The sequence below is a fragment of the Ambystoma mexicanum genome, chromosome 13, assembly GCF_040938575.1.
Source record: "Ambystoma mexicanum isolate Mex_15411 chromosome 13, UKY_AmexF1_1, whole genome shotgun sequence".
Classification (NCBI taxonomy): domain Eukaryota; kingdom Metazoa; phylum Chordata; class Amphibia; order Caudata; family Ambystomatidae; genus Ambystoma; species Ambystoma mexicanum.
Window position 1 is genome coordinate 616,244,456 of NC_090938.1, and position 26,682 is coordinate 616,271,137.

At 45.6% G+C, this 26,682-nt stretch overlaps 1 protein-coding gene across 4 annotated transcripts in view; it reads left to right on the forward strand.

The window, feature by feature from the left end:
- Positions 1 to 26,682, forward strand: part of ACLY (ATP citrate lyase) — a 434,227-nt gene that overhangs the window by 50,045 nt on the left and 357,500 nt on the right. For all 4 annotated transcript variants that reach the window (XM_069634496.1, XM_069634498.1, XM_069634497.1 and 1 more), the window contains exon 2: positions 7,332 to 7,521. In XM_069634496.1, coding sequence (XP_069490597.1) covers positions 7,363 to 7,521 — 159 coding nt within the window. In that variant the 5' untranslated portion in view covers positions 7,332 to 7,362. The remainder of the gene's footprint in view (positions 1 to 7,331; positions 7,522 to 26,682) is intronic.

The window sequence follows — 26,682 nt, forward strand, 5'->3', positions numbered from 1 at the left end:
ATCTTCTTGGAGACTGCTATAAAGTTAGCCCTTGAGCATGAAGGGTTCCGTACAACTTAGAATGTTCTCCTCACGCCTGGTCTCCCCAACGTTTTTTTGCCTCCCTGCATGGGTGGCATTTATTTACCCACCTCATATGAAAATTCAGTTATCTATTGTGAGAGGTTCTTTCCACCCTAGTACTGAGTAACCATTTTGTATGTCTCAGAGTTGCTCCTTTTTGTCTGTGCAATCCCTGTTCTTTCCCATGTTTCGGGGAGACTTTCCCAGGAAGTAATCCAATTGTGGTGATTTTTAAGCAGGATTTGGCCTACCCACCTGCATTGTGTCCTCTTGCAACTCTGCCTTTACCAGACTTGATTATTGGAAATCTGGGTGAGTTCTTTCTTTCGCTCTTTCTCTCTTGGTGTGGAACAGTGCGGGAGGATCACCTGGCTGAGGGGTCCTCGGGGAGTGGGACACCGGATGGCGAGACGCAGTATTTCCCCTTCCCTGTAATACCTTTACCCTTTCGCGAAACCTCCAATAGAAAGCGTAAAACCAGGAAACTAGGCTGAAGAATCCTGCATTGTGTTGGAGGTACCCGGTGAGTTGGGGAGACCAAGACCAGACCGGTCCGTGTTGAAGCCAAGGTTGCAAGTGGCAAGATTGTATGGTGGGCACTGAAGTGAACAGTGTATGAAACTCATATGATAACCAACGCGATGTAAAATTGAACAGATGAGTGATTGAACTTTGAAACCAAGATACAATACCTTTTACAGGAGTGGTACCTCATTCGAAGGTATCTAACTGACTTGAGAAAGGTGAAAGAGGGGTCATGCGACGGGTCATACAAAATCCTGTGTACAAAGCCGTTACTTTTACTTATTGTTGTTATTCTATTCCCATGTATTGCACTGTCCCTTTCCCACATCCCAGGCACTTGTGCAATCTGAATGACACCTGGCCTAGTATGATCGTTGTCTGTCCTCCCTTTGTTCCGCCTCCCTTGCCTCGTCACGCCTTGAAACCATTGTGTATAGGCCATAAATGCCATATCCTAACATACCCTTCCTTTGAATGTCTTGTCTGCAAGCTTTGCGTCTCTCCCTCCCTCTTGCTCACTCTCACTACCATCTACAGGACTTTTGGGCCGATCTTGCCTCTTCCCTTCTGACCTCTATTTTCAAGCTTCTCCTCAGACTTCAATATTCACCTATTTGGATGCAGCCACTTTACTCTTCCGCAACCTCTGTAACTTTCCCTCACCATTTTTTCCTCTGGCACAACCCACTCAGTTGGCACACCTGATATCTCCTTCTCGAACCCTTTCGCTACTTCTCTCGCTCTCGCTCTTGCCCTGACCATGCTCTCCACTCCTCCCATCTGGAGCGCCTTGGTTTTTTTGGGATAAGCCTCTGCTCACACTGCCAGTCCTCTTCTCCGTCCTTTCGGCCAATGAAGAAAGTGTCAGTAGCTGCCTTTGCTGCCTCTTTAACCACCTCACAACTTCTACTCTTCCCTCTCACACTGACACAGCTCTTGCTAATCTTCACCTCCCCTCCAACACCTTTGATGTCCTTGCCCCTGCTATGAGGATCCGCATGAAGCCCACTTGCAAGTGCAAAGTTGTGGAACGGAAGTGGTTGGCTTCTAGCACATCCTCCTACAAACTTGCCTGTCGCCTGCTCCAAAGGCAATACATACTCTCCATTTGCTCGAAGAAACAGGCCCATATCCAAGCCTGCACATTTGGGGCCATAAACAACACGGCTGAACTTCCTCAACGCCCCTCCCTCCTCTGCCTGCGTACAGGCCTCCCCTGGCCCCCCTGCTTACCTCCTTTTCACCCATAGCACTGGATGAGATCACCAAGACTGTCTACTTTATGAAAGTCTCCTATTTTATCTTGTGGTGCTGGAAAACGTTTTGCTGTAAAGATGCCATACAAATGTTCAATAAATAAAATACATACGTTTCCAGATGCCCATCATTATCCCTGTGGCTTAGGTGGAATTCTCTACCAAATGCCCATCACCCCTGTGGGTTAGGAATATGCTACCAGATGCCCATCATTATCCTTATGGGTTGGGAATATTCTACCAAATGCCCATCATCATCCCTTTGGGTTAGGTGAATACTCTTCCATGCCCATCATTATTCCCATGGGCTAGGTGGAATATGCTTCCAAATTCCCATCATCCCTGTGGATTAGGAATGGGCTACCAGATGCCCATCATTATCCCTGTGGGTTAGGAATAGGCTAGCAGATGGCCATTGTCATGGTATTTGGTCTTGTGCTGCTTCCACTTATGTGGAAGGAGTGATGGGGGTGCTTATTGAGAGTGAAAAGTGCAAGTGCTGTTGGGAGCGTCTTGGTGTGGAACAGTGCGGGAGGATCACCTGGCTGTGTGCATGTGTGCGGTTTGTGTGGTATCTTGTTTAGTGGTGTGTGTGTAGTTCGTTGTAGTTTGGGATGATTTTATGTTTTTTTTTTTTTTTGCAGTAGAGGCGTGTGTGTGTGTGTATGTACATATATATATATATATATGCTACCCTATAGATACATATGAATTTAGTACCAGTTTTGAGTGTTAGAGGCCCGTTTAACAGCTTCCTGAAGTTGAGATGATCCTCTGTTCGTATTTCTTCTGGGAGCAAGTTCCAGAGTTTCACTGCTATACAGGAGTACGCTGATCCTCCAAATTTATATTTTGAGTATTGTTTTAGCTCCAGGCGGATGTCATTGCTGGATTTTAGTGTTGTGCTGGTTTGTAGATGGTGAATATTTCCTCTATGAATTCTACTCCTTGGCCGTGGATTGCTCTATCTTTTGTGCAGAGTGCTTGCAACCAATGCAGCGTTCTCTGTGCCGGTGTGATGTGGTCTCTTCTGGTGAGTTTAAGGAGTAGTCTTGCTGTTGCGTTCTGTATTCCTTGTAACCTTCTCAACCGGTAAACTGGCATTGCCAGGGAGATGCTGCTGTCATAGTCTATTCTTGACATGATGAGGGAAATGATGGAGGGTGGTCTGTGTGTGAAGGAGAAGGGAAGTATCGTCTTCATCATGTGGAAGCATTTCTTAACTATCACGTTGTCTTGTGGTTCTGGCGTTAGCTTGTTGTCCATTAGACTTCCAAGATTTCTGATCACCCTGGATGGTTCTGGCGAGTTTCCCAGCTCGTTTGGCCATGGAAAGTTCATTGGGTGTTGTCATGATTTTAGTTTTGTCTGGGTTGTTTAAGGCTGTTGGTGCTCATCCATTGGTTTAGTTAATTGAAACAGTGGGTTAGTGTTGGGTTTTCCTGTTCACTGGCATCGATGGATGAATTGGGTGTCATCTGCGTAGTGGTAGCATGTGAGGGCAGGTCTTTTTTGAGGTTGCTTAGGGTTGTCCTATAAATGTTAAGGAGTAACAGTGACCGTGAAGAGCCCTGTGGGACTCAACATGTTGTTTTTTCTGAGGAATTGTTTTGAATGGTGCTAGCAAAGTTGTTTCTGTCAGGAATGTTTAAAGCCAGAGAAGAGCTGTGTTGCCGATCCCAACATCATCTAGTCTTTTGAGTGTCGTGGTTGACCGTGTCGAAGGCTGCTGGGACATCGAGTAGTATTAGTACTGAGTTTATGTTGGCGTCTGCGTTGGTGTTTAAATTGTCCCAGATAGAGTAGAGCAGCTTCCGTTCCTCTGATGGGTCTGAAGCCTACCAGTGCCTGATCTAGCAAATGGTGGTTTTCCATTTATTCCAAGATTTGTTTGTAGACATAGCTTTATAGTAGCTTTGATGGGTATGAGATATTTAAGTGTGGTTGGTAGTTGGTAAGGTCTTCCACATTTCCTGAAATGTCTTTTTCTTATATTTTTTATTTATTTATTTATTTTTTTAACGGTCGCCAAGGGAGTGTGGGAGCCCCTCTCTTGAGAATGAACATGGGTGAAATACCCTGTTCTATGTAATTTCTTTCACTCGTATGCAAATTGATATTTCTCCTCTGTGAAGAGTGCAGTGAGGCAAAACGTGGTTGTAGACCCCCCTAAGTGGAAGTAATTCCATAGAACAGAGTATTTGACCCATGTTCGCTCTCGGTAGACGGGCTCCCACACTCCTTTGTGTCTTTAAGGAGTGTTTTGATGCAAGCAGATTTGAAGGCTTGTGGCACTGTTCCTGCTGCTAATAAGGGGTTGAGATAGTATTCTGCCTGCATTTTCTGGGAGAGGATGGCTTTGTAGATGTCCGTTGGGCAGGGATTGGCTGGGGAACCTGCTCTATTGCTTTTTCTCAACAAGCTGTTGAATGTATCTGAGATTGGGGGGGTAGTAGGTTTAGCCTGGTCTGTGTCTCTGGTGTAGATGGGAAGTGGTTTTTTTAAAATTATTTTTTTATCCCTGTGGGTTAGGTGGAATACGCTGTCGGATGCCCATCATTATCTCTGTGGGTTAGGTGGAACAGACTAACACAGAGGTCGCCAAACGGTCGATCGCGGGCGACTAGTAGCTCGCCTGAGCCTCTTCAGTCGCCCGCACTGGAAATGCTGAAAAAGAAACACTTTTTAAAGTTAAATTATTCAATGCTGTGTTTTTGCAGTTATTTTCCTTGAGTAGGATCCGAACCCTGGTCATCCCAATTGGGGGCGGGGAGCTTGGCTTCTGTGTCACATGGAGCTGCTTGCAAATTCCCTAACGGATGGCAGGCCGCCTGTAGTACCAGAGTTGGCCTTGTGTGCCCCCGACACTGTCTTGCTTAAGAAAGCTGCTCTTGTTTGCCAGAGATGTCAGAGGGGTTGGGGTAGGATCAGGATCATTGAGACCACACAATGAAAATATCACAGTAGCACTGCTGCTCGCCTGCAAATGTTCAAAATAATATTTAAAAAATTGTGCAATTTCTTTCATGTGGCTTCTTTCCAAACTCCACACTGTACATTTCCACTTTAAATCACTTCCATGACACAGGTACATCCACTTTTAGTACATTAAGCGATCCATAGACACGCTGTACAGTAGAAGCCTACCAGGGTAGCTCAGCAGGTTGACAGACCGATGGTGAGATGTTATATATTCAAAACTAAATGCTATATCATATCATAAGTGTTTCAAGGCACGACGAGGCAAGGGAGGGGGGGGGGAACAGAGAGAAGACAGACAATGATCCTACTAGGCCAGGTGTCATTCAGATCGTGCATGGGAAGAGGGAAGGAGGAAAGGGCAGGGGCGAGGGGAAGGGGACAGTGAAGTACATGGGATAATAAATAACAATCAGTAGCGTCCGGCCAGCTGGTGGCAAGTGCAAGGGTAGTGCAGACATCAGGTGTCAAGTGCTAGTGGTGGGACTGTAGGGGTACAGAACAGTCCCTAAGTGCGGGGGGTTGGCAGGAAAGCAGTGCAGGTGTGCGACTGGGGATAGGGGGAGGTGGCTGGGCTTGAGAGCAGGGTGGTGTTGCCAGGTGACCAGTGCAGGTGGCCAATGCAGTTTCAGTATCGGCCAGGAAGTCAGCAGGGGAAGAGGAGGAGAAAAGGCCGAAGCAAAGAGGTTTTGAGGTGCTTCCGGAACCGGAGATGATTCTCCTCAAGTTTCAGGGAGGCTGTTCCAGAGGGAGGCCCCAGCCGAGGAAAGATCTACCATCAACTCGTTGCTTGGAGAAGCGACTGACCCTACGGGAGGTGGATGCGGATGAGCGAAGAGCTTGAGAAGGAAGATATTTTGGAAGAGAGAGCTGAAGGTATTGAGGCCCCAGGCCCCAGAAGGCCTTGTGGACCATACCGAGGGTTTTAAACTTAATCCTCGCAGCCACTGGAAGCCAGTGCAGAGATGTCAGTCCTGTAGAGATACGATCCCTGGGCTTGAGGCCAAGGACAAGTCTTGCGGTCCTGTTCTGGATGAGTTGCAGAGGGTCAGAGAGTAGAAGCAGGCAGATTTAGAAAGAGGCTGTTGCAGCAGTCCAGCCTAGAGAGAACCAGAGCTCTGGAGACATTGAACACCTGGGGGAAGGAGAGGAAAGGAAGAATGCCCCCGAAGAGGTGCAGCTGGTATTGGGCCTTCTTAGAGATGTCAGAGATGTGAGGAGAGAAGGAGAGTGTGGAGTCGAAGATGACCCCCGAGGTTTTTAGCCTCACTGGTGGGAGCAGGAGGAGGGCCAAGGGAGGCCGACCAGAGAGTGACAGGAAATGAGGGAGCAGGTGTTCCAATGAGGAGAATCTTGGTCTTACTGGCATTAAGGCAGAGATCATTGGCAGCACACCACTCCTGGAGGGCGGACAGGCAGTCGGAGATGAGGGACGGAGAAGAGGTGGCTGAGGGTAGCCTGAAAATGAGCTGAGTGTCGTCTGCATAACACTGGAATCATGGAAAAAGTACTATAAAATGTGTTTGGCCAGGGTATGGGTTGGGCTGGCTGCTTGCTTATATTCAGGATGGAGGTGGGGATATTTCTTCCCCTGGAATGAAAATCAAAAGTTGGCACCCATGAACCCACAGTTTAATTTCCTAAAAACTGCTGTCTGCACAGCAGAAGCATTTATTTGTGATTAACCAGTTTGACAAGTATATAACATCTTTATAAATATAACCTGTGCTAAAACACAGAGGGGCACACAAATAGAGTATGTGTGGTGTCTGACAAAAAAACATTTCAACGAAAACTAGTGAACGCAAGCAGCATTTTTTTCAATTTGGAAATTACTTTTGTTTTTTTATGGAAATGTGAAATGCACATTTGGAAAACAATAGTGTGCCTCACATGTAGAAAGCCTCCATAAAACGCAAAGGAAGGGCACACAAATTACAGGATATTTGTGTGGTAGTCCAACAAATATCTGTCTTTTTGAGACAGCTACTAATAAATAATAATGCAACAAAGAGGGTTTTGAAGTTCTTAATATAATCGTGAAGGCATATGTTATTCCATCTGTTTATAGAGAGGAAATAATTGGGCCAAAAAAATATTGGTAAATATTCAGAGGTTTATAAATATCCCCACCCCGATATCGCCCGCTAGTAGCTCTCCACTACAAGTAGCTCTAGCTAACGTAAAGGTTAGAGACCTCTGGACTAACAGATGCCCATGGTTACTGCGGTTTTGATCAATTTCATTTGTAGGTAAAGATCAAACCACTTGTTGACAGATTACTTCTTTGGTTCGGATGTTGTCGCTCAACCTAGGGAGAATGACTTTCTTGCCTTAGAACATGAAAACCCGTGGTGCCACTAGAGAGCTGCGTTGGAACTTGCATACAACGGAAAAATAGTCGATCTGCTTGTTCACTGATCTCTGTTTGCCTGTGTGCTGCGCAAGGTCGTGTGTCTAGGAAGGCGGGAACATATTTAATGTAAATCTTTGTTTTTCTTTTTGTAGTTTCACAACAGTGCATCAGCAGTGAACAGCCATGTCTGCCAAAGCCATCTCTGAGCAGACTGGGAAAGAGTTCCTATACAAATACATTTGCACGTCGGCCGCTGTGCAGAATCGGTTCAAGTATGCAAGAGTGACCTATGACACCGACTGGAATAGGCTGGTCCAGGAGCATCCCTGGCTGCTGACTGAGGTGAGCAGGAGTTTCAAAGAGCTTCCTTCGTCGTTTACCTTTATTTAATATAGCATATAGAGCGTGGGAGGGGTCATTATCGCGGGATAATGACATGTTCGCCTTGGGCCATAAGATGGCAAAGGGCCATTTAACCCAAGTGATAATGACTCCTTAAGAAATCTATAAGGCTATTAGCACATGGTTCTTGGTGAAATAAACAATGGGCTTGAAGAGTGAGTAAAAGTAAACCGACAAAATGAGTTAGTAAATTAAATGTGGTATCATTTTGTAGCATTAATAAGTAATATGGTTGTCTTCCTAAGTTAATAATTTTAACTTGGTTGAACTGGAACAGGTTTAATATGAGCATGCATTAGGTGGCATCTACAAGTAAATGTTTCTTCTATAAGTGAAAGCATGTTCCAATGTTTTCTGTTTCGTGTGTTAAATAGAATGTTGCACCAAAAGAAAAGGCCAAACCAGAGAGTCTTGCTGGAACAGAATCTTGCCTGCAAATTTCATTGTTGTGTCCCCGTCTTCTTCTGAAGACCGAATGTTCACAATGCTGCCAATACCAGAAGTTCTTGACGGCCCACTAAACTTTCTAATTGGTTGAGAAGATGTCAATAACTAGTTCCATGCGGTTTAACGCAGTAACCATTGTTTTTATGCCGGACCTATTTGCTGTTGATCTGGGTGCATTATGTGATGATATGCATTCATCTTCCCAGGATTTTGGGAGGCTGTTTTCCAGATCTTTAGGTTCGTTTGGGAGACGGGCATGTAACACAATCTAGTATGGTTTTAGCATCTACTTGGATGATTTGTAAATGCTCCAAGTTTGGAATTCATGTTTTCCCCTTTGAAATGTACTGGACTGTCTTTAGTACTGCGTGCTGCACCTTCCTTAAGAGTCCTAGAGCAGATCATATATGATTGAGCAATAAGCCCCGAGCAGAGGGGGCATTACACTTCAGGTAATGCCCCGGGGCACATAGTTAAATTCCCACGCTATAACCATGAGTAAACATTAATAAACTGTCTTCTCTTGATTTCTGCAACAGAGTAATAAATGAGCCAAAAGACCGCAACAAATGTGCACTGCTTCTTTATGTAACCTTCTCCCAGAAGCTGTTATTACTTGATTTCCCTTATTGCTTGAAATCTTTTCATAATCTCAATGGGTTTATTTAAGCACTTATCCCCCAGAGGCCAGCATTCCTTTTACTGTATGCAGCCTTGCTGTTTAGTCAGTGGCTTTAGAGTGGCCACCTGCCCCACCTTCCATCCATGGCTGTGACCCATTTCTTTTCTGAGGCCAAGAGCGGCACTGTAGGCTCTAAAAAGTAACGCTGCACGTTTGTGAGACGCTGCACTACAAGAGAGGTTTTAGCTACAAATTGTAATTTCTTTTATTTCAATGGTTTGAGGCTTGCATTAGCTCAACTTATACATGACGTGAACCAAATACTGTGTTTTAAAGCCCAGCGCGCCTATTAAAAGAGGGTTTTTTAATTATTTATTTTTCCATTTATTTTTTTCTTTCTTTGGACCTCTGACCTGAATTTTGGAGGTAACCAAAGCATTCTGTTTCACTTCCCCTGTCTTTTTGTTTCCTCATTCTTAGGGGAAACTGATTAGTCACTAAGACTGTCATTACTGGGATACTGTATTTTTTTTTTTTTTGTGTGAATTTCTCATATTGTTACAATTGCACACATCAGCCTAAAGTGAAGGGCAGTTGGGATACTTTTTATCCTAGCTTTTTCTATGATGGCTTTTTGGTTACTCTTACAATGTGCCAATGATGAGCTGGGTGCAGCAGATATTTTTTACCATGTTTTTATACTTTTTCCTCGTACCTTTTTGCATTTACCGCAAAGGGATACTAAAGGTGGCTCGCATCCTAAAATGGACAAGCCTCAAGGTTTTTGCTTGTCCTGTGACTACATTGTTCTTTGGCCTTCTTCCTGCCTTTTCAGGTCAGGAAAGGCCATACATGGAACACCCTTTCCTGGAGAAAGCTGCTGCTTTCGCAGGCCCAGGAGAGCGTTTTTTTTTTTTTGTCATGCCGATGTGGGGGCTGCAACTGTCTAGTCTAGTCCAGTACACATCCATGTGCCTAAATGTCTATTGCTCGGTAGATGTGGTGGCCAGTGATTATCCAGGATTGGGTAGCTGCTGCCAGTGTGAATGGTGCAGATCCTTACCATTGGTGGACTTGGCTGAGCTTCCAGTCCAGTTCTTGGATAAAAGGAGGATGCCTGCAGCCGTTCTTCAGATCCTCATTGGAGTTCAGTCCTTTACAAAGAAGAGCAGCCTGCTAATAACCCCTGCAGCTGACCAGCACCACTCCAGCAAAGCACTGCTCCTCTGCCTGAGGACCCTCGTCGGAGCTTCAATGCCTGGACCGGTGGGAATGACCAGTCTCGATCCGTGCCATTTGAACCTTCGGAAGTGTCACTGGATCAACTGGTGGACTGACCAGCTCTCTTGTGATGCCACATCTTGGGTGCGCTCGTCGTATGAGGTATCAAAAGAGCATACATAGCAGCTCTATTTCACATCTCCCTCCCCGCTTCGGGCATGTGGTAATACCACATGTCCGGTTTGGTGCACATCGGCCACAGTGTCAAATATAATGCCCTTATATTGACTGTACTCTCTATCTTCCTCAGTTTCAATCCTAGTTTGTGTTATCCCCAAGTGTTTCGTTCTCAAAATCATTCCATAATCCCATAGCTCCCCCTTTTTTATATGCCTCCACCATTTAAAATAATCACACAGAAGCAATATACAATCTGCAAGGAAAAAACTAAGTAACATATATATTGCACATCTGTGCTGTTGCACCTCCAGAGGGAGAGAAAAACCATACATCCATGCAAACAATCACAAATCCATCATCATAGAAAAGGTACCAGAATCCGCTGTAATTATATAAAAAAGGGACTGATAATTTATGCACTTTAAACTCAATGAGCAACTGCGTCAAAAAGGGAATGTGGTGCACAGCACGCTGTAACAGGTCAATAGCGAACGTAATGCACGATTCAACTCATAGTGGGTCAATAATTAGATTAATTCAAACTGCAAAAGGGCAATCGGGAACATGATGTAATATGCATCAGTTTTATGGGACGGTGGAGCAGTGTCTGGTGCCTTTTGAATATCGGATGGGTGAACCCATACCCCAACTCCTTCACTTTAACAGCAAAAGGGGTTGCAGACACTACTGTGTACGTCCCATGGAACCCATGCTTGTTCCAGTGGCAACATTTTGAATATATGTTTTCTTGCCCGGAAATATAGCAGCAGCAAGTTTTTCATCGGTCGCCAATGGTACGGCTGCATCTTCTCTTTCATGAGTAATCTGAGAGAGCACTTTAATCCATTTAGGTAATTCACGCGAGTAACTCCTCCCCCAAAACTCCTGCTACCCTGTGAGCATCTGATGCTCCGTGAGTGGGAGTAAGAGGTGTGTGCATCCTTCTTCCCATCACTATCTCGTGCAGGGACAAATGGTGGTTTTTGCTGAGCTGCGTTCTCAGGCTAAACAAAGCTAAAGGGAGACATTGCACCTAGTTCCTTCCTAAAGTTACACAACATTTTCTTTAAGTTTGTTCATCTTTTCTACAATCCCGTTGGCTTGAGGGCTTTATATGGAGCACAACTTATGCCGGATCCTCAACAAATTTGCAGTCTCCGTAAAATAATTAAAAAAGTGAGTTCCATTATCAGATTTTTGGACCTCACACACCCCCCAATGAGGAAATACCTTGCGTATTAGAAATGTTGCCACAGAATTTGCATCTTTGTGCACAGGGGCTAGCCTCAACCCAATGGGAGAACTGACATACAACAATAAATTGATGGTAATTAATACATCTGTTCGATATATCCGCACATGTGAAGCTCCCGAACGGTCCAGTGGGTCTGGGCAATGTGCCATGAAACGTCCTGAGCGTCTGGCCAGTGTTCTAAAGGTAAACGCAAAATGGGGAGTCCCTTAAATGAGCCACTTATGATTCTATCTGGCCTTGCCTTTATTCGGGCCTGGCCATTATTTTAATCGTGAACAAATCTATTGAGAGGCACACAAATGGATATTTAAAAATAAATTATGTATTTCGTAGGCCTATAGGTCCTACAATGTAACACATAAAAAAAAGAATGTATTAACTATGTTTATACTCTTGATCTATTTCAAATCGTACAAATAAATCGAATACAAATTTGCAAATAATAAATCCCCACACCAGACCTAAAGTCCAGACTTAACATTGTATGTACACAAATTGAAAATACAATCCGTACATTAATGCATATTTGTTAGCTGGATACAGATTGACAAAAATGAAAAATTAAATCTGGTTAGTTATGAACATGTCCACAAGCTGTGGAGTTTTTCACACACGTGTAAGGCTGAAGATATGAGTCAATCAACGACCTGGGATGTGTCTGGTTCTTTATGTAATAGCCACAAGGTGTTGGTACATTCGGATTCTGCTTTGCCGTAGTTAGATAGGGTCAGCAGTACAGGATTAGAATCGTACTTTCATGAAGTTGATTGACTCATATCTTTAGCCTTACTCGTGTGTGTGTGTGTGTGCAAAACTCCACTCTCAACCTCTTCATTTTGGAATTCTGAATCCAGCTAACTAATATGCATTCATGTACGGATTGTATTTTCAATTTGTGTATATGCAATGTTAAGTCTGGACTTTAGGTCTGGAGTGGTGATTTATTGTTGACATTTTATTATATGTACATTTGTTTTTGATTTATTTGTATGATTTGAAATAGATCAAGAGTATATACATACTTAATACATTTTTTTTTTGTATATGTTACATTGTAGGACCTATAGGCCTACAAAATAATGTATTTTTAATATCCATTTGTGTGCCTTTTTAATAGATTTGTTCATGATTAAAATAATGGGCAGGCCCGAATAAAGGCCAGGCTACATATAATCATAAATTGAAGTGGTTCATATAGGGGATTCCCCATTTTTTGTTTATTGTTCTGCTCATTTGTCCCATGGAGGCTTTGAGTATTTTTCCCTTTTGTGAGGTACAGTGTTGTAAAGGTGGCACGTTGTGCAGTTTGCCCTAAATCTGATTAGAAATTCTTGAAAATTGGGGACAAACCAGTCCTCCGAAATATCTGCAGCAATGTTTTGTTTACAAGCATCTGCTGGGTAGTGCAGCTGCTCAAAAGCAACCATTAGCAAATTCTGTGTCATTACCACCTTAACTGTAATATTTTGTCTACAAATCGGATCCATCGGGGACAGCCTCTCTTCACCGACAGATCCTTCTCCTCTTGGGGGGCCTGTACCTGCAACTCAGTCATTTGCATAATCGGTACTGCAGTGTATGGAATAGTTAACTGTAACTGTTGATTTTTCACCTCAAAATACGCAGTGACATCTGGGACCCTGTGATTCGCCGCTTCTTTGGCGGCCTTTTCTGCTGCATCGTTGGCGAGCAAATAGGGTCTGTATTCTGTGTGGCCAGTGCATTTAACCACTGCTACGAAGGAGGGGCGGGACAATGCATACATCCTTCCAATATGGCCGGATGCAGTACTGGAGTGCGATGGGACCTACAAAACCTCTTTTTGCACCCGGCAAACCTGAGTGTATGGTGGTAGTGGCATACGTCGATTCGGTGTAAATGGTCACCAAGCATCCCGGAGATGCTTTTAATGCTTCAATTAAGGCAATGACTTTTGCGGCCTGAGCAGAATAATGCGTTGGTAATCTTTTCTGAATAACAACCTCATATTCCCCATCTACGAGGCGCACCACTGCTGCTCCCATGTGACTCTGGTCAGTCTCCTGATCGATGAACCATCAACGAAAAGGACCCCGACCCACCAGTGCGTCCTCCCATGCCCGCACTACATAATCTTCAGGACCTTCATAAGTGATGCAATCATGCACTGCTTCTCTTTCCTCATCAGGTATAGCAATAAATGTGTCAGGGTTTACTGCGCGGCATATTACAATGTGAGTGGATGGGCTGGACAAAATTACGTCATAGGCCGAGGCACTCTGTGTAGTTAATGTGTATTTTGATTCTTCCAGTATTGCGACCACAGCGTGCTCTACATATAATGTAAATGAGCACCCGATAGTGATGGAGCTTTTCGCGATGGGCAGCGCCAAAAGCCTGTTCACAGGGAAATTGGACCTGCATTACTGAATCTAAAATACCACTGTATTATGCAAAGGGCTTATGTCCCAGGGATGTTTGCTGAGCCAATATGGCACTCATTACTTGTCCGTTAGAATGCAACAATAAATACGATTATTTTGTGTAATTGGGAGTTGCTAATACTGGAACATTACTTATAGAAATTTTCAATTTTGCGAAACATGTTAACAATTCGCCTGTCCATGTCGGTGACCCCCATCCTCTTCTGTGCTTCTTTCAGTCCCTGCAGGAGACGTTTTGTGTAACTAGAATAGTCCGAAATCTAAGCTCTACAGCAGTTAAACTCAATAATTGTTACATCCCTTTGACTGTACTAGTTTGTGGTGTATTCTGCACTGAAGCAGCTCTTTCCAGAGTTCCTCTTTTCCCTGCTGATATGATCTGTCCCAAATACACAACCTCTTTCTGGCAACATTGCATTTTCTCCTTGTCTACTTTGTATCTTTTGTCTGCAAGCAATGTCCATGTAATCAAATCTGCTCTGCACTTCTCTTCTGTGGTGCTACATACTAAAAGATAGTTTACATACTGAATGATAGTGCTTGGTACATGTGCATTGCGAAAATCTATGTGTAATAATCTGTTCAAAATACACTGGGACTACAGGGGTGCTCGGGAGCCCGAGAAAGATGGCGGCTAGGTGATGTTGCTCTGAGGAAGGGGCGCGGGGGAATATTGCAAAAAAGAAAGTCTATGCTCTCCGGTTCACAACCAAAGTCCAAGCATCAGCTAGACCATGACAAGGGTATCAAACAGATGTGAATCCCTTGCGCTGAGCTGGTTGAATCGCTTCCAACGCCGGATTAACGGGCTGAAGGCCGTACCATGCAACAGAGGAGAAGGAGCTCCCAATGCTAACAACAAGAGAGGAGCTACGGTAACGCGCAGTTCCGATGACTATCGGACTGCCTTCCAGCTGCAGAATGCACAGTGGAGCAGTCTGACCACTAATGTCAAGGTATGATGGAGTAATCCCCAGCACGTCCTCCCCACACCCCCATCAACGCTCCTACACATAGATTAAAACCCCCTTATCATATCTATCTCTCCCTCGCCACGTGGGGAGATGAAATACAGACGGTGCTCTATCTCTGCTTGGCAACGCTTCAACATGGCAGAGCCTGGGGCAGCTGTGTAACGGAGCGTTGATGCGGTAAGTCGCCCCCACTAAACTGAGCGACTCACTCTCCCGCATCCAATCAAGTCCGAATTCCCAATTGAGGGACTGCAAAAAGCATGCACTGCATTAAAATGCGCTGCACTTGACCGATTGGCTCCTTGCCAATTGCACATCTACAACCGGGCATGACACAAGGGAACATTGGGCCACTACCCGGTCAAACGGCAAAAATCGCCTGGTGTATACTAAGGGTCTCAGTAAAAGCAGAAGCAGGCAGGAGGGTGTACGGACATCTGCAGAGGACCCTCCTACCGGCTAGACCTACCTACCCAGGTGACCCTTGTGCTTCCCAATATACTGGAGATTGACCACCCCACACCCCAGTAGGATATACAAATCCTTGCAGTGTCTACCACTCTATCCAGGCATGTGGAGGAACTGGGGGGGCTTGATTGTCCGCTGGCATACAAGCCTGCTTAATCGAATCACTTGCTGTGCCCACATCTCCTTATCATGCAGTTCATAATTAGTGGGGCCCGAAAAAATGGCAAAACGCAGCAGATGCCCTGAAACGCTGCTGTTACCACCCCACCCAAATGGGCTGCACAGCTTGAAGGGATAGGCTAAGCCCACCGGGGGGCCGCGATAGCCATACTATCTGAGATCTGCGCCAAAGAAATATACACACCAAACACCAAGGCGTTATACCGTGGAGACAAATCGGAAAGCCCACCACAGCACCTCTGTACCAGGCTTTGATGTGTGCGCCATCTGACTAATACCTGGGTCGCAGGTTGCAGGTAGTTCGGCCACTCCAACATTCAACAGGCAACACGTTGGGCCTTGCCCACCCAAGGAGCTCCACACACCTCACCTGCCAGGTTCCGGTCCGGGCTCTGTGGCATGGAAAAACGTCTCCCTAGAAGGGACGCCAGCAAAGACACTGAAGCAAGCCTAACATATTCACCCTTGCTCCGCTCTTCACGTCAAAACGCAAAGATGAATGGAATGTGCAAAATCCGCTCCAGACACTTCTTGCAGAAATGAGAGCAATAGGTCACAGCACCCAAGAGACAAACGTTACAGTGCTGGAGATCAAGTGTGACATCCAAGGCATGCAAACTTTCTTGAATGCCCAGGCAAAACGCACTACTGACAATGAGCAACGTATCGGTGCTTTCGAGGATAATGGCACGACGGCCGCCACCAATCTCAACGGTCTTAAGGAAGCACAGTGACCTGGAGCGAAGTCTAAGACCAGGAAAACCGCTCAAGGCGCAACAACCTCTGTCTTATCGGTCTCCCTGAACAGGTGGAGGGAACGTACCTCGAGGCATTTGCTTATGGCCTATTTCAAGACCACAGCCACATCCAAAACCATATGTAATTGAAAGAATTCATAGGACCCCCCCCTATCCCACGACCTGCAGCAGGGGAGCGCCGAAGACCTATTACAGTGCGGCTCCTTAACTTTCAACATAAAGTAGCCCTCCTGCATGCCTACAGAGCAACCGGCGTAATCCAAATAGAAGGCTCAGAAGTCTGTATCTTCAACGACTACTCTGCGGAAATATCGTGAGAAAGAAAACTATTTGCTCCCCTATTTACGGCTCTACAGGGCACACACCACAAATTCTAGCTAAAATTCCCTGCTGTTTGGTGCATCCAATTGGGCAAAAAATTGCACTCTTTCAATGATCCAGAAGATGTCTGGCGCCTTCTGCGGTAACAAGATTTGGTCTCCACTGACTTCCCTGCAGACACCGAAGGCGCGAGGGCAACCCACCAATTTGACCCTTCGCAATGGCAAATCCAACAACAGCAACGTCCCAGGAGCAAGCGACCATGATGGAGGCCCAAATGGCCCTGACCACAATGTCCCCAGACATTAATGAAAGGGCTTTCTATCATTTGGCACTCATCCCATACCAATCTCATCATGCTAGGACCAAAGCAACTATCCCCCAGGCCGGATATGAAACTCATCTCGGAAAAGAATATGCAACTAATGAATGTCTAAATGGTTGAATCATTTTAACCTACCAATGCACAACCAGAAACTCGCCTTCCACAATGAGCTGTCCTCTGGCCCCATGGGCTCCCAATATCATTGGATGCCCCTGACAAGTTCCACCAACATGCCACAAGGGTGGACGAGATGCCTGCTATCTTTCCTTCTCCTTCCTGTGCATGGGCTTCCGCAAAGCAGTATTGGGACACTGTTGACACTTCCCAATGTTAAGGTTCTGGCCTACAGGTTCAAGGCCATGTTTGTTTTGTTGAGGTTCTTTGTTACTCTCTCACCTATTACCTATATGTTTGTACAACTTACCCCCCCACACACCCTGGTGCAAGAGTACCCTCTCTTCCCTAACCCCACTAAATGATCAACCAGGGTTCCACTATGATGACTAGCCTACATCTAGTGACACTTAACGTACAAGGGCTGGGGCATCCTATTAAAAGGCGTTGAGGTCTTAACTACCTGCGGGAGAGCCAGAGTAATATCGCTTTCCTTCAGGAGACACACCTTGACGAACACGAATCGGGGAAATTAAAATGAGGATGGGCCGGGGCAGCAGCTCACTCGCCACACAGAGATAAGAGGGGTGTCCATCCTCATTCGCAAATGCATCCCTTTCCAGGTGCTCCATACCGTCTCAGACAAAGACGGGAGATATGGCCTGTTCCGCCAACATCCCCTGACCCTCCTGAATATTTATGCTCAACCAATGACATGCCATCTTTCTTAACGCAAGTCTTCGTAAAATCTGTGCAACACATGGGGAATCCTCGCACTCGTAGAGGGCGACTGGAACACAATTTTGGCTGTCTCAATGGACTGCCAGGGCACACCCCTGACGCAAACCTCTGACCCCACTTAAATGCACAACCGTACTAACCCTCATGTCTGAACTGGGGCTAACCGATGTTTGGCGTTCACTCCATCCACAACGCCTAGATGACACATTCTACTCTAACTGCCAAAACGTCTACTCCAGGCTGAACTACTGGGTTGCCCCGGCTTCAGTCTATCACAGATAAAGGAATGCACGATACTCCCTATCAGTGTCAGACCACGCACCAGTACCTTTCCATATAGAACTCCCCGGAACCACACCCGTTAGGCTTTTCTGGTGTCTGAATTTAAGAGCCCTTGCATACTGAGACTTCCTGGGAGTTGGCAGTGACCTTCTGTGGCAAACTAATTTATCTCCAGACTATTCCGCAGTCACCTGCTGGATGTTTGTTTATAAAGCCTTACCTAGAGGGCAATGCATCTCGCGGTGGGCACACAAAATCGAGGGATGGAAGGAACACAAAACAATTTGATTGCTGCCGATATCAAAACCACACAATCCCAACATAAACGGACCCTCGATCCTAGTATTTACGCTTCACTCAGCAAACTCAGAGCAGAATTTCCACCCAATGGGTACAGAAATTGTTTACTAGTTGGTCAGTCCTATTACGAGGACCCCCTCCATCTGATGGCGCTCGCCCTCTGCACCAGACAAGCCTCCCAGCACATAGCCGGCATCCGTGACCGGACAGGAAACCTGTTCACCAGCGAGCACAAGATGAACGCTTTGCAGAATACTACAGCAAACTATATGCTAGCCCAAAGCCGATCGCAGCAGATTTTATAGACCCCTTCCGCTCCAATCTTCATTTAAAGTCAATTAGCGACTTGCAAATAAAAGGAACTCGAGACCCCAATTAACCACAGCTGAAAACTCGAGCCATATCCTCATTAACAGGGGGCAAAGTGGCCAGACCAGACTGTATCCTCCATAGACTTATATAAAAGTACTGTCGGACCGCCTTGCCCCATTGCTCGAAACTGTGTTCGCTGAAGCATTGACACTGGCCCACCTATCGGGCTCAATGATGGCGGCCAATATTGTTTTCTATAAACAGGGCTGCGACCCAGGAGACGCCAACATTCGGGCACACTGCCTAGCACGTACTCTCCCACGACTAATACACAGTGACTAGACAGGTTTTATCATCGGTCGCCACTCTGCGGACAATGTTGGGTGCCTTCTACATGTACTAGCCAGGTGGGACCACCCAGACGAAATGTTATTGACTATTGATGCTGAAAAAGCATTCAATAAAGTCGGGTGGGACTTCATGTTCAAGGCACTGAGTGTACGGCTTACCATCAACATTCATGGCACAGGTGAGGCTACTCTACACGAATCTCAAAGCCTCTGTGACCACCAACGGGATAGCCTCTAGTATGTTCAATGTATTTTCCGGCATCAAACCATTAGCTGAAAAACTATACACTGACCCACATTGGAACGTGGCGATGAGAGGGCAAAAAGAACATTGAATTTCCATGTACGCTGATGACCTCCTGGTGTATATTAGCAATCCTACAGTCTCGTTCCCCCGCCTACACAAACTGCTCCTTGAATTTGGGCCTATGATGAGATACCGGGTAAATTGGGCAAAATCAGAGGTCCCACCTCTTAGACTAAACCTCGGTCAGGTTATGAATGTGAGTGGATGCTGTGTGTGAAATGGACTGTAAGTATCGGACGGTCCAGATCAGGACAGAGACGCTCCCGTACACCTCATGGAGAGAATACTGAAATTTAGCACTGCAGTTCCAGACAGCAACGCCAATTAACCAATCCACTAACAATTTCACCCCTCTGCATACACCTCTCAAACTCTAACCAAACACAACCACAAACCTAACGCAACAATCCGCACAAACTTCACTACACTGCAACAACAAAACAATTCACACATAGACTCGTACAACAGCACACAAGGACTACCGATCGTAAAACACTGCAAGCGCAGCCAACTGCACTTCACTGCTCCCTTGCACTTTTCCAACTTATTCCCACTAACTGAAACCCCCCCCTCTCCCCTTCGCCTTTCTTTCAGAGCCGCCAGAGCGCCAGGGGACCACTGGGTGGTGATAGTGCGCAGTACAAATATCCTTTATCATTAACATTCCTATGCTGAATAATTATTTGACTGGGTGCGCACAACTCCAAGATCATTTCGCTGTCATTGTCCACATCTTCAAACAATTGTCCGTCCGATAACCCACTCAATGGTTGAGCATGGTCCATACATAAAAATGTTTGACACTCATCTCCCTATTCACCAGTCCCTATGAGCACTATTTTGTAATCTGCAGTCAACACCCCCTTCAAATCTAACGTGATAATGGTTCCTGGAACATGTTCTTGGGGCACTGCTGGTCTGAACAAAAATTCTGACAGCACTGTCGATGGTTATTTTTCATTTTTTTTAATGCTTGGCACCCAACTGGACAACACTGTTACTCCACACATTAACACATCTGGGTGGACACTGTTACTCCCTGAGTAGCACCTCACTGAACAATGCTCTTGTTGTGGCCAGGATTCCAGCGTAACAAATCCCTAGTGTGGAACGTGCTATCCTTCTGAAAATGAAATGATAATTTTCAATTTGCTTAACAAATCCCTTCCTAACAAGTTTACCGGCATCGCCTTTGAAAACAATTGTGGCGCTTATACCTCTTGGTTACCTACCTTGATGGGTAAATCTTCTGTGAATGGAACCTAATACATTGCTCCAGAGAATCCCTTCATGTCCATTACTTCAAACATTTGTTTTTATGGATGCCGGGTCGGCAGTGTCTGACTGGACTGGGCACGTCCAGCATCTCTGTGGGCTGTCCTAATCGGGATATGTGTTCGACACTGGGAATAAGAAAGGGTTACGGCCCAACACACCTGCCCCTATGCACGATGCCACTGTGCTGTGCGCAAAACATTTTTGTCCCAAACCTTTGGGGCTGACTGTTGTGTCGTCTGCTACAATGCTGCATTATTGGGCACTGGAGTTTGCATCTGCTGTGGTACGGAGGCTTGATATTGGGGCTATTTTATCTGCTGGGGCGTTTGCAAGTTCATTGCACCATACGGAACGCTTGAGGGCATCATCCCATACTGCTGTTGATTTGTAACTGGGGCTGCCGATCCACTAGGATATGCGCTGTGATTGTATGCATATGTTGGACTGCTCCTACATTCTCGCGCAAAATGACCCACTTTCCCACTAGACCAACACGGTCCCAACCCAGCAAATCTCCTGCCAAATCATCCTCCTCCTCCTCCTCCTCCTCCTCCTCCTCCTCCTCCTCCTCCTATTTCGCCCCACCCCCCCTTAAAACCTTCCTCTTCCCTGCAAATAACCTCCTGGGTAACCGCCCTGATACCCTTGGTACCCCCTACCAGAGCTGTCCTTTTTTCCACCTGCTGTACGGGTGAACACGTAGTCACTGCTCCTTTATATACCCCAATTTGCCAACTTATGTACTAACTTAGCTTCCCCTATAGCCTTCATTGCGACCATCATCCTTCTTTACAACATGGACATCTCTAATCACAGTCCTGTTCATTCTACATACAATATTACCCGCTCTCCACTACCTATTGGTGCTCTTCACCCTTCTCCCCTGTCCTGTGTTACTCGCACAAGCTCTGCTTCTGTCCTTAGGAGCACCTTTTCTAAATCTTTGTGCCCCATTTTCTGTTTCATCACTAACAGGTTGCATGCAGCACTTGCTGCTAGGGGCTAGTGGGACAATTTCATCAGTTGCAGGGGCTTGCTGTCGTGGAGTTGCATCGGGTACATACCTGGGTTGGTATACCCTGCATCTGCTTGCATGGGGTAATATGTGAGGGGTCGTAAATGAAAGGCAGACACAAAATTGTCATGTTTTTGGCTAAAGACTTTTATTCTTTATAAAATGCCTCTCTGACCCTGCTCTAAGAGGAGTTTTCCTACCTAAAACCAGAAACTATGGATCTGTATTTGTCAGGATGTTCGAAATCAAAAGCCACCCTTGTGTCCAAACGTTCTATCCTGACCCTCAAACTAAAAACAAAATAATAAAGTTAAAAGGGAAATGTCTTTAACCCGGTATTTGCAAAATATGTTCTCAAAAATAGAATCAGTCCAACGTTTATGTTCTCCAAAATGGAAAAGACCTTTGTTCCATAGGGTGCATCCCTTTTGCTGGATTCTTAACTGGTATGACAAATGTCTCTGGTTACAACAGTTTTGTGTCTTTCTTAGCCTACAAAAATAATGTTGGATAAAAGTCTATTCAGACTTGCAAGTTCTTCTTTAACAAAAGTTCCTTCTTTGTTTAACAAACACTTTATGCTTGACACTCCTTGTAGGTTTGCAATGTGCCTGGTATAGTCCCCTGCCAGGACTCTTTAAGCACTTCCAAATGCCTGGTGTACTCTCTTGCCAGGACTTCTCTTATAGTATGGCTCCACAGCCAAGTAGCATCTACCCTTCTTAGCGCGACATATCTTTTTTTTTTTTTTTGCATTTTTAAAGTGCTCACACAGCCTTGGGGCATCGAGGCGCTGTTACAGGAATATGTCTTAGTTATGTATTTATAGCGCGCTTAATACCCAGAGGTTTCTAAGCACGGACCCGGGGATCGAATCTGTGTTGCTTTGTGTCGTCTTGTTTCCAAGGCGAGCATGTTGCCGCTGAGCTATCCTCCGGGGCAATATATATACTTGTTTCACTGTTCTTCTAGGCTTTCCCCACATTTGCATTATTTCTTATTGGGGTTCAGTGTGGCACTGTGCCCTTTTCAAAAACAATCTTATTTCACTTTCCGTAAATTCACAGTTCAAATTCTTTGGTGCGGTCACCAAAACACCCTGGGGTTCCCACTCTACCCAAGCAGATTCACCAGCTTTGTGTAGTGTCTTCGGTATCGCTTGCTTTTACGCAGTGCACCTCAGCTGCTTGCTTCCTGTTGGGCAGAATTGCATGCAGTACCCTCTGGGACCACCACATACAATTAGGACCACAGGTGTAAGCAAAAACCAACCTTTGGTATTTGTCTGTACTACACATTTTTGTGGTAGCGAGCTGAGCAGCCAGGCTTATCTCAAGAGGGAATGTGAGCAGTACAAGAGGTTACACAGGGGTCTTACAATCACATTGGTTAAAGTAGACACTTATACGTTTCTTGGTAAAGCACGTATTCATTTATTATACAATCATTTAGAAAACATTTCACTAGGAGGCAACTTAATATTATACACAAACGCACTTCATTAGCAAACCAATACATTTCTGAACAAATTAGGCTCCCTTGAAAAAGGAGCAAAATGGTATTTGTTACTTTCAATGGGAGTAAAAAGGCACAAGTTAGCAGAATAGATCACAATTACTTTCTTGGGTAGTGCAAATAGTTATAGTTCACTAGAGGACTCAATTCAGTTCAATAGGCATAGGCCAAAGTCAATGGACTAGTGTCTTGGATAGGAAACAGCAGTTCTTGAAGTAAACGGTAAAGTCTTTGCCAAAGTTCTCAAAAGTAGTTTGTAGGAAAAAGAATCATATGTTGGGTCACAAGCTGATTGGGCCTGTAAATTGGGAAAGTTCCACATGCTTTCACCGCGAGAGAAGCGTTCTCTCAATCGGGTTGGCACAGTACCTTAGTATGAAGCAAAAGGTGCAGCTGAAGATGATGGTTCCTGCAGATCTGACTGTTCCTGCGCTTCAGTCATGGGGACAAGAGGGAGGACGTCGGGGGACTCCTGCACTGCACAGGATCGTCAGAAAATGTGAACAAAATGGAGTCACTTCAGCTCGAGTAGCTGTTCTTCCTGCACACAAGCTGGTGTCCTTCCCCCTGGTTAATCCTAAGCAGCTTTGAGAATGGTATCCAGGTGGCTTACGAGTTGCTTGGTCAACCAACTCAAAGGAAGAAGTCGTCTTTGAAGGGGCTTCTCTGTCGAGATGAACTTGGCAATTCGGATCTGCAGCAGGGCTTCACCGTGCAAACCAACGGTCTAGGAGTTGCAGCAGCCGTCCTCTTCCAGCTTGTCTTCGTTTCTTTCATTCCAGTGGTCTGCTCTGCTTTCCAGTCCAGGAGACTCACCTTTTTAAACAGTTTTCTCTCATTCATTCCAGCCTAACTGCCACTCACCCAGAAGGGTGACTGTCCTTGCCAGGCAGTCAGCCAGCCAATCATGCCAGAGTAGAGTACATTTGGGTATCCTAGGAGACTAAGCACACAGAGTTTTGGGCACCACCGTCTCTTCCTGCCCACACTAGAAACTCAGTCCTGAAGCCCGCCAAAGGAATGGAAACAAAGGGATCAAACCTTGCTTGGCGCGCAGAGACAAACACTAGAAGGACCTTTCCAAAAAGAAATGGCAAAAAAAGAAGACCGGGACCTGTTTAAACAAAGGGGCTTAATGCGCGATCTTGGAAAAACATGGCTCCCACGATTATTAGCTACTGGTGTTCGCGGTCGGGAAAAATCAGGGTAGCTTGTTCGAAAACTACTGCCACCAGCCATTTCAATAGAAAAGGGTAGCATTTGACTGCTACATGAGTTTCTAGACACTGGGGATACTAGGTAACCCTTCCAGCACTCTATATGAAGATAGTGTGTGTGCTGGGTCTAGGAATTTAAAAAGACTAGTAAACTCAATTTAGCCTTACATTCTCTGGGAAACAGTAGTTTATCCCAGAGAAGGTATTTATACCTTTGGGAAGCCTAAAAAAACATCCCTGTGTCACTGCGCCGAGGGTGCTGTGTAACACACATGAACAGATGCCTATGGAGTTATCTTAAAACTCCATAATCGAAGAACACCAGTGTAAAACATAAATCAAAAATACATACAATAGAGTGGGGGGAAAAGGCTCACACTCTTTCCATGTGAAAAAAAATCAAGTCCTTAAAACCCAGCAAAGCTGCTGGGGGTCTCTAAGGTGAAGGGGAATTAGCACACTTATGAGAATTCTCCCTAACACTTGCCACTTTGGGCGGCTCTGATGTCTCTCGCACCTCCTAGTCCTGCACGTCAGCGTCTCTTCAGCTCACGGTAAGGTCAACGCTGCTTCTCTCGGCTGCTAGACGCCCACGAATCTTCTTGCTGTTCCTGGCTTCTCCACAGCACACCTTGCTTGCACCATGTTACTTTCCTTCTCTGCTGGAAAGCTCCTTTGCTCTGCCACCCCTGCTCTCGCCTCCAGCTTCCGCACACTGGCTCGTCCCTCCAGCCTCTGTCCGCCTTCAATGTAGATGCCACGTCTTCTCTCAAGCTCTCTCTTAGTTTGGTTGCCATTTTTAAAGGTCCTGCGCACAGATGTTTTCACCCAACAACTAGCACGCTCATTAAGCTTGATGAAACTGCTGCTTTGTATCAATTCCTTCATCCTTCTGGTCTCGGTACTTGGGTGGTTGTGGGAATTGAAGTCCACTGGTGGTTTCTTATGCATAGTGATTGGAGAGTCTTTACCAATGATTACATATGGAAGATAAGTTCTACATGAAGGAAAACTAGAACTGAAAAGGGTTTTCTTGGAGCTTTTACTCTTCGGGTTATGGATGGGAATTTGACCAAAGGGTGTTGGGAAAAGGTTTCTTTATTTTCCCTATAGTGGGGGAACAGATGCATGGCAATAGGCCTTTAGGGTATTGGGTAACGGTGGTGATCTTCCTCATGGGAAAATGGGGGATGCCGTGCCTCATCCAATGTAGCCATGACATCTCCTCCGGTGGCTGTCTCCTCCCATGTGATCCTTCCTCATACAGCCTTCCACAAGGTCAGGATCATGTCACACACGCACACACATGTGCACACACACACACACGTATACATCTCTCTATTAGGATCCTCTGGGACATGTTCCAAATACTCTACCATGCTCAAAGGCAATTTCTATTCCTCAACTTCTCCTTTATAGTTTGCCGCCAGATAAGTGTACATATGACTCGATTTGTTCCTTCTTTGGGCCAGAGCTTATACATTCCCCCTCTCGTATCAACAACCCACATATATTCAAGTGACGTTCACTTCCTAGACACCAATCCAGCGGTACCAATCTTTCTTGCTGTCCCACTATTCATCACCCTTCTCGTCATCCCTTCTTTCCCTTGTCGCAGCACACACTGAATACCACATACAACTCTCCACGCAATTCAACAACCACTACTTCACAACGCAACAATGCAATCACACCACAAATCAATAAAAACACAAATATATATGCAATGCTTTAGAGCCTTCCTCAATCTCCACTTGAGACAAGGGCAGTTACCTCCTTATGTCCCCTTCAGCTGGGAGAAGGTATCCCAGGTCCTCCATATAATGGACCTCGCTCATTTTATTCTGCAGCACTGCCTTTCCTCCACAATCATAGAAGTTCCTGTTACTTTTCATCTTTTACCTCATAACATATACTGTAACACCACCTTATACAAAACGACTATATACTGCCACGTCTATTTTCTCCCAAGTGCCTCTGATACAGGGACCTGTCAACAGCCTGCACAATCGGGGAGCAGCACCCCCTCCAAAGAGCAGACTGGCCTTCTGGCAACACGGCACCTGTGAACCTCTATTCAAGCCTTGGATGGGCACTAGTCTGTTTAGATGGGCGCTGCACGCCAGGGTACACGGCTGGGACACCATGACCTCACGGAGAGTCTGGGATCCCATCGGGGCCAACAATTTGAAAGGATGACAGCCCAAAAACTGGGGGATCAAAACAACCCAAAAGAGAAAATAATCACTGCACCTCTTTGCAAGGGAAATCAAGGTTTATTACATGCAAAAGGGTCTCAGGTGGTCCCGTAGAAACAAACTGACAGAGAGCTCTCCTTATGTCAAAGGGTTACAGTTTATATAGCGCAGATGTCCGCAAATTAACAATACTATGCGATAGTAGAGCATAATCCCACCACCCTCATTGGCTACCACCTATAGAACATGCTAATCCACCCTCCCCTCCCCCCCATTGTCCCTTGACTGATTGGCCCCA